This window comes from Oratosquilla oratoria, chromosome 32 (genome assembly GCF_046742065.1).
Source record: "Oratosquilla oratoria isolate Oo_2021 chromosome 32, ASM4674206v1, whole genome shotgun sequence".
Classification (NCBI taxonomy): domain Eukaryota; kingdom Metazoa; phylum Arthropoda; class Malacostraca; order Stomatopoda; family Squillidae; genus Oratosquilla; species Oratosquilla oratoria.
The window spans coordinates 22,600,286-22,607,785 of record NC_134808.1 but is presented as its reverse complement, the minus strand read 5'-3'; the positions used below and the strand labels follow the sequence as shown (position 1 = coordinate 22,607,785).

Below are 7,500 nucleotides of genomic sequence, written 5' to 3'. Positions count from 1 at the left end.
CATATATGTATATATGTATATAAATACACATACACACACACACACACACGCACACACACAAACACATACATATATATATATATATATATATATATGTATGTATATATATATGTGTGTGGGTGTATATATATATATATATATATATATATATATATATATATGTACGCGTGTGTTTAAAAGTATATTTCTGGGAGAACTTGTCATGAGCCAAAGACTGAGCTCTTGAGAAAGCATATCTAACCGTTAGTTTAGTCTCACATCCTATGTTAAAAGATCAAGTTCTATGTATGACGGTGCTATTATTACGGAAGAACCTGTTTTGAGTTCAAAATCAGTTTGTGCTATAAAGGTTTACTCTATGTTCAAAGAAGGTTCATTCTATAGGCAAAATTTTCTCCATAAGTAAGCCTACAAGACTTGGTTTGAACTCTTACACTCTGGGATGATCACAGATCACATGATTTAAATATGAACTGCAAACTGTAACCTCTGAAATATATTTTCACAATTGTACATGTCTTAGGTGGCAGTGTGTTTGCTGGTGTTTTTATTCCATATGTATATATATATATATATATATATATATATATATATATATATATACATATATATATATAAACAAACACATATATATGCATATATATACTGTCACATATGTTCTGTATATTAGTCATACAGGTCAGTACCTGGTAATTATGAAAATTATTCTTTAAAATCTCTTAACATGTCTTGTAGGTGTTTCTCAAGTGAAGCTTTGAAAACAGTTGTCCAGAGACGACCGAATCCAAATTTTTCCTCTGTTCAGATGAAGGTGTACCCTTGTGTCATTTCATCAACTGAAGACCAAAACAGTCGGCGGGTGATTAAGCACGCAATGATGTGAAAGTCTGCGATACATTATGGTATGCAAATGGAGGTGAACACAAGAATTCTATGCTAAATCGGTTATGTCATGAAAATGGTACAAGAACATAACATTGCATCATAACATGCAGACACAATCATATTAGCTATAAGTGGCAAGTTGTATGCAAAGAAGCACTATATGAAGTAAAAATGACATTCCTAAAGACTAGGCAAAAGATAAGCAAATGACCATGGCGAGGAATTTAGAAATAAACAAATAAGAATAAAGAGAAACAAATAAATATATACAACTAAACAGATAAATAAAATATAATGTATAAATCAGGCTTGCAGGGAAAAGCATTGTCTTACATGGAATAAACAATTAACATGTACTTAAGCTTCACTACGTGGGGTTGGAGGTTGTTCCATTCTATGAGAGACACTACATGTGAAGGATTTCAAGAAACATAAGGAATACAAAGCATATGAATGTAGTTTCAGTTGCCTCACTATAGAACAAGAAATAACAAGTTGTGTCTCATACGACAGAGGATTAAGTTTGAATTTCACTAAGACACACCATGTAGGTGTATGTGTTTATGTGAACATTAGAAGAACAATATATCGATCTTTAGCCCACGAGCCAAAGTTCAATATGAACAAGTGTGATAGCCACATGTGAAATCACGTGACACGTCCTGGCATCTTCTTGAGAGTGAACGTCACACTGGAAGGGGAACGTTACCCTCTCGGGTGACAAGTGCACGTACTGGGTCGTGGGGAGAAGGGGCGAGAGAGCATCTTCATGCATACATAGATGGCTGTCTCACCTAAGAACTAAGACAACAGACCTGCCATACACACACACACACATATACACTCACTTGAAACCTAGCACATTGCTTGGGGGAGGTAAGGCAAGGTTGCTATACTGTGTTAAGAGTTACTGTTGCAGCATTACTGAAGCACATTTTGAGCAAAACAAAGTAATTGAACTAAACACATGCGAGAAAAGGAACCAAAGGTTGGGCATGGATGGCAATGCAGGGATAGAGGAGGGGGGTTGGTTAGTTAGTTGGAGGATAGGATAGGTGGGGGAGGGGTTCACGTATATGGTGAGGAAGTCTGAAATGACATATTTCTGTGTGGTAACCACGCTCTTATGCTAAGTACGGAACCAAAGGGGTATATTTACGTTCGGCATAAAAGGATATAGTAGGCTGCACACTGTCGTAATGAGTGTCCGCCGGAGAACAGTCACCGGCGCGGTCTGGATCTGAGGCGCCCCTGAGGAAATGGCTGAAAGAGTCCGGGGAGGACGCTGCTAGGAGGGCAGGGTGTAGGAGAGGATGCGGCGCCGCTGGAGAGGACTCTTCTCGCCGACTGTGGTGATCCCCTGGCGAGGAGGCGTTTCTGTAGTAAGGGGGGTATAGCAACCCTGTCTCGTGTAGCGATGGGTTGGGGATGGCCACGGAGGTCGGTAGGGGCACAGGCAGTAGAGGCGGGGGCTGCGGGTACTGTCTAGGCCCCAGTGGGGGGGATGATCGAGGTGACGTGGACCCGCTCATGCCGCCGTTGCTGAAGGCGACAGCAGCTGATACTGAGGTTGGGGGAAGACCCGGGTACCGTGGCATGTCTTCCAAAAGGCGTCCGACTGTGCGCGGCGTGATTCTGGAGTCTGTCACCTTATGACGCTTCTTCTTAGGTGTGACTACGAGCGAGAGCGCTTCGTCTTGCTCGGGTTCGGGCGCCAGGGCTCCGTAGGGCGAGGTCTGTCCGAGGGGAACTCCACTTACCGGGGGCAAACTACCGGGAAAAAAACCCTGAGGTGGTTTGTAGATTTGAGGTCGAAGGTGAGGAAGGTTGAGGCTGTTGATGTTGTCTGATGCGGGGTAGGGCGAGAGGTTGAGGGGGCCGTGCGGCGCGGGGACCCCGTTGAAGCGAGGCCCTACGTTGCCCTGAGAGGCGCGTTCGAGCATCTTGGCCCGGGGGGACCTGGACCTCTCCATGAGCTGCGAGGCGATGTCCCTGTTGATCTGCTCGGCCGCCACCTCGGCCTGCTTGTTGAGCATCTTCCGCTGCTGCACGTACTTGTTGACGATAGAGTCGATGATCACGGCCAAGGAGGCGGTGATCTCCGTCTTAAGGACGTCGGCCAGGCCCTCCAGGTCCGTGACGCTGCTGTTGGCGTTGAGGTTGCGAAGGAGCTGCAGTTTTTCGTTAAACTCTGAGGACTTGAGCTCTTGTTCGCGCTGCAGTCGCGCTTCCTGACTTCTGATAATGCGCTGGGCATAGTCCAGCAGGTAAGACGAGGCTTCGCTCGTCTCAGGGGCTGCTGACGAGGTAGCGGGTAGTTTGTGGGGGCCCTCCGAGCTGGGGCCGTCCGGTGAGGCGCGGTCACCCCGCTCGTCCTGCCGTCCCACACTGAGGTCAATCTGGAGGCTGCCTTCTTCTCGTTCGCCTTCCGAGGGGCGCTCCACTTCACCCTCGGGCCGGGTGTCCTCCTCCAACCGGCGCGACTTCTGGTCGGGCTCTGGTCCCTCCACCTCCTCGGAGGCAGAGTCGTAGCTCCTGGACTCGTGCTGTTGTGGCTGGTAAAGTTTTCGCTTCTTGCACCCATTCACCACCGCCGCCGCCGCCGCCGCCGCCGCCGAAGGGGTGGGCGAAGACCGAATCCCGTGCACAATGTTCTCTAATCTGTTCTTCCTAGTGTCACTGGCTCCCTCCTCGAAGGGGGAGGTCGCTCTCGGGCTACTTTGACTCATCGTTTCCTCTATGTCCGAATCACATCTCGAGTCCTCCTCGACCAAAGCCCGCCTCACTCCCGACGCACTACTTTCCCTGTTGGGCTCCTCCTGGCCCGCACCAGCACTGCTATCACCACTGTCACCACCACCACCACCAGCAGCTACTGTGGGCTTGTAGCTGTTGTTGTTGTTGTGGAGAGACCGAGCTTCGATCTCTTCCATGGTGAGCAGTTCCCGCTTTCGTCCCTGCAGAATCTCCCTGAGGAGGACGTTGTCCGGCTCCGGGCCGCGAATCACCGAGTTGACTGTGTCGGCACTGTGCACGCTCGAGCTGGTCACCTTGTCCAGCACACCCATGGCGCTGTCTTCCGGCGGGCACGGCGCCACGGGCTTGGTGTGTGCGCCAAACAGTTCACTAAGCATACCGCGCGAACCCACCGCCGGGGGGTTCAGGTAGTTCACAAAGGGCAGGCCGCAGAAGGACTGACTGGCACTGAAGAGGTTAGGAGCACTTCCCGGCCTGACTGCATTAACACTAACACCACACAAGCTGGGCAAACTACTGAAGGCCGAGTAAGAGTTCCTGGGCTCTCCGGCGTCTACTCTTGTTCTGATCCGTTTCGGTTTCTTCATCAGCTTTTCTCCTAGCATGAAGCAGTCGTTTTCTTCGTCGTGGACCATAGGTCCAGGCAGCACACCGATTGGTGGAGGATGGTGAGGGGCCGGGCCGAGAGGTAGCGGCGGCCAATAGGATGGCGCTACGTCACGAGGCCCTAGTCTTAAGCTACCAACCAGACTGCTTGGCTCATCTGGTCCGCCTGTAAGGGCAAGAAAGACGTACATGAGGATGTGAGCGATGCGCAGAGGTAAAATATATATGAACAAGTTTCCTTATAACTATAAGTCATGAGCCTATATAATAAAAGCAATACAAAATGCCGTATCGATCGATACTCTGCACTACCGTGTACTCTACGCCACCACAGCATGCAAAACAAACGAGAAAAACGGTCTTGACATTAACCCTCGTCGCACCTGGCAGTCCGGTCGCGGCGTGACAATCTTACCCCCGTGTGATGTGGACCCCTTAGCAGAAAAGTGTTTAGATGCTCCCAGGCCAGCAGCGGGGTGTGACGCCGCCAGCCTTCCCTTCCCCAGCATCCGTTCGCCAAGCAATTTACAATGTTGCTCTTGAATGACCGTCTCGTCTACCTGATGGTAGTTAGACACAGAGGCTACCGTCCTGTAGCTGTCGGTGATGGGAACATAGATAATGGTTAGGCGACGGCATTAGTGCTTAGGGCCCACGGTTTCGTCGTCGGATGGGCTGTCGACTTTCACCGCAGTTTGCTCAAGCAGAGTTGCAAGACTTCTACGGTGCTGCATCTCCTCGGCGAGCCAGTCGCCTTCGTCCACGATTAAGACGTCGGTCAAGAAAGGCGCGACAGGTCACTCCATCACACGGTTATGTTTACTGTTTATTTACTGTCCGTTTGTGCGTGCATGCGTGCGTCCGTCCCTCCGTCCGTCCGTGTTCTGGCGTGTGATATCAAGCATCTCTTCTGGGCGTTAAGACACTGCGTCTACGCTCACATTCATGGTAAGAATCGCTGGTGAAGTTCCGTTTTAGTATTTATTTGAGGTATGCAGAATCACACGCCTCCTTTGAACAGTCCTTAGGCGAAAAGCTGTTGTTACCAAGACAACACAAGATTGGTGTCAGACAAGCTGAGGAACCTAATGTTACGAAAAGAGCGCAAAAGTAGGTTCGCGCGCGCTTGCATTAATCATCTAAGCGAAAAAAATCCGTGCACGCGCGCGCGCGCACACACTCCCACAAGAAATGAAAAAGGAAGAGAAGAACAACGAGCAGGCGGGATGGGTGAGGAAGGGAGGGAGGGAGAGGGTTAGGTGGACGAGGAGCTATGGAGCGGAGCGGGAGGAGGAGGAGGAGGAGGAGGTGGCTCAGAGGGAGGAGGAGGTGGTTGAGGGAGACAGAACGGGAGGAGGGAGAGGAGGTATGCGAGGAGGGGCGGGTGTGACGGGAAGGAGGGAGTGGGAGAGGTGAGAGAGGGCCTCTCGGGAGGGACTCGGGGAAGGGGTTTCCTTAGAGAGGAGAGGACGGGGGAAAGTATTTCGTAGACAGAGAGGAGGGGGAGGGGAGATGGGACGGGGGTAATGTTCCGGAGTTAGTGGGTGATGTTGTGTGAGAAGACGAAAGCACAGGATAGGTTTAGTGCAGAGAAGGGGGGAAAGGAAGGAATATAAAGTGAAGTGAAGGGAACAAGGATGGTGCAAAGGAAGAAGAAAAAATGAAGAGGATCGGTGAGGGTGAGAGAGGAGGAATTTTGACTGCGGCGAAGGGAGAAGGAGGAGGAGGAGGAAGAAGAGGATGAAAAAGAGGAGATGAGGAGGAGGAGGAGGAAAGGGAGGTCGGTCAGTAAAAGGAGGAAAGCCCCTATGAAGGAGAGAGGAAAATTATGGCGGGGGGGGGAGGGGAAGGGGAAGGTGGGTGTATGTGCTGCCGAGCACGGGCGGCGAGGGGCAAGTTAACCCCTTCGGAACGACGACGCGAAGCACTTTACAAGTTTCGTGCATTGGCCCACGCCGTCAGATGATTTTATTCAATGATGGGGGCGGGGCAGGTGAGAAAGGAAGAGGAAGAGGAGGAGGAGGAGGAGGAGGAGGAGGAAGAGGAGGAGGAGGACGGTGATGAGTGGGTGAAAACCTTTTCTTGTGTTTTGTGGCCTTATACCTCTACAGCAGCTGCGGCCAAGCGATTTCATTCAGTTGAAGGAAACCCCCGGCGTTTTATTTCAACCTGTAAGTCATCTGAGAATGAAAGGTTTTTGACTCAGATGGCGGTGATCATTTTCATATATTTTGTTCTAGTGGTCACCAGGCGATTTTATTCAGTAGTCCATGGGAGGGTAAAGGTGCGAAGGTTTGGACAATTAAGGAAGACAGGTGGAGGGGAAAGGTTTGTTAGATGAGGGAGGGGGATAGCGAGGGAGGGAAAGAGGAATGGAGGGAGGGAATGAAGGAGGGAAAGAGGAATGGAGGGAGGGACACTAAGATTTCTGAGAATGGGGAGAGAAAAATAAAGAATTCTGTGTTGGGTGCAAAACGTCAATTGGGAAGTGATGGTCTTGGAAGTTCTGGAAGGGAGGAGGGAAGGAGGGGGAGGTAAAGCATCCTGAAGGATGACATATACTACAGGGAATTAAAGAGAAAGGAGAAGTTACAGATGGAATATGGAGGGAGGGATCGTTACAGAAAAGGGTTCACGGGAGGGGAGTGGGAGGGGAAGGTTTTGCATCAGGAAAGGGAGATTGAGTTCTTCTTCGAAGGGAGGAAAATAGGGAAGGAGAGAAGAGGTGGAGGCGAGGCTCAGAAATGAAAGAAAAGGGTGGAAAAGAACAATGATAATCAGGGACAGGAAGGGAATGTTTAAGGAGAATGCCGAGGGAAGGACAGTAGGAGGAAAAGGAGGTAGAGGAAAGGAGGGGAAGGGGAGGAGAGGGACGAGAGGCATAAAAGAGGTAGAGATACGGTGAAGAAGAAGAAAGACATACAATTGATGAGAGGTTGAAATATGAGGAGACAATAAAGATGAGGAAGGTGAATACACAATGCAAAGGGAATAAATGAGGGGAACTAGTGGGGTATTAAAGAGGCGATTGAGATAAAGGATGGCGAAGGAAGAAGAGGGGAAATGGTTGAAAAAGGACAAGGACAGAGAATTCGGGAGGTGAGGGGATGGAAGGGAAAGGAAAGGGAAGGAAAGAGAGGGAAAGAAGGAGAGAGAAAGGGAAGAGAGAGATGGGAAGGGAAAGGAAAGGGAGTGGAGGTGAGGGAAGGGGAGGTAAAATGAGGGAGAGGAAGGGGAGAGGAGAGGAAAAGA

General features: G+C 49.8%; 1 protein-coding gene across 12 annotated transcripts in view; it reads right to left on the bottom strand.

Moving 5' to 3' along the window:
• pros (homeobox protein prospero) overlaps positions 1-7,500 on the bottom strand; it is a 2,108,934-nt gene that overhangs the window by 54,705 nt on the left and 2,046,729 nt on the right. For all 12 annotated transcript variants that reach the window (XM_076213859.1, XM_076213864.1, XM_076213858.1 and 9 more), the window contains one exon: positions 2,045-4,414. In XM_076213859.1, coding sequence (XP_076069974.1) covers positions 2,045-4,414 — 2,370 coding nt within the window. The remainder of the gene's footprint in view (positions 1-2,044; positions 4,415-7,500) is intronic.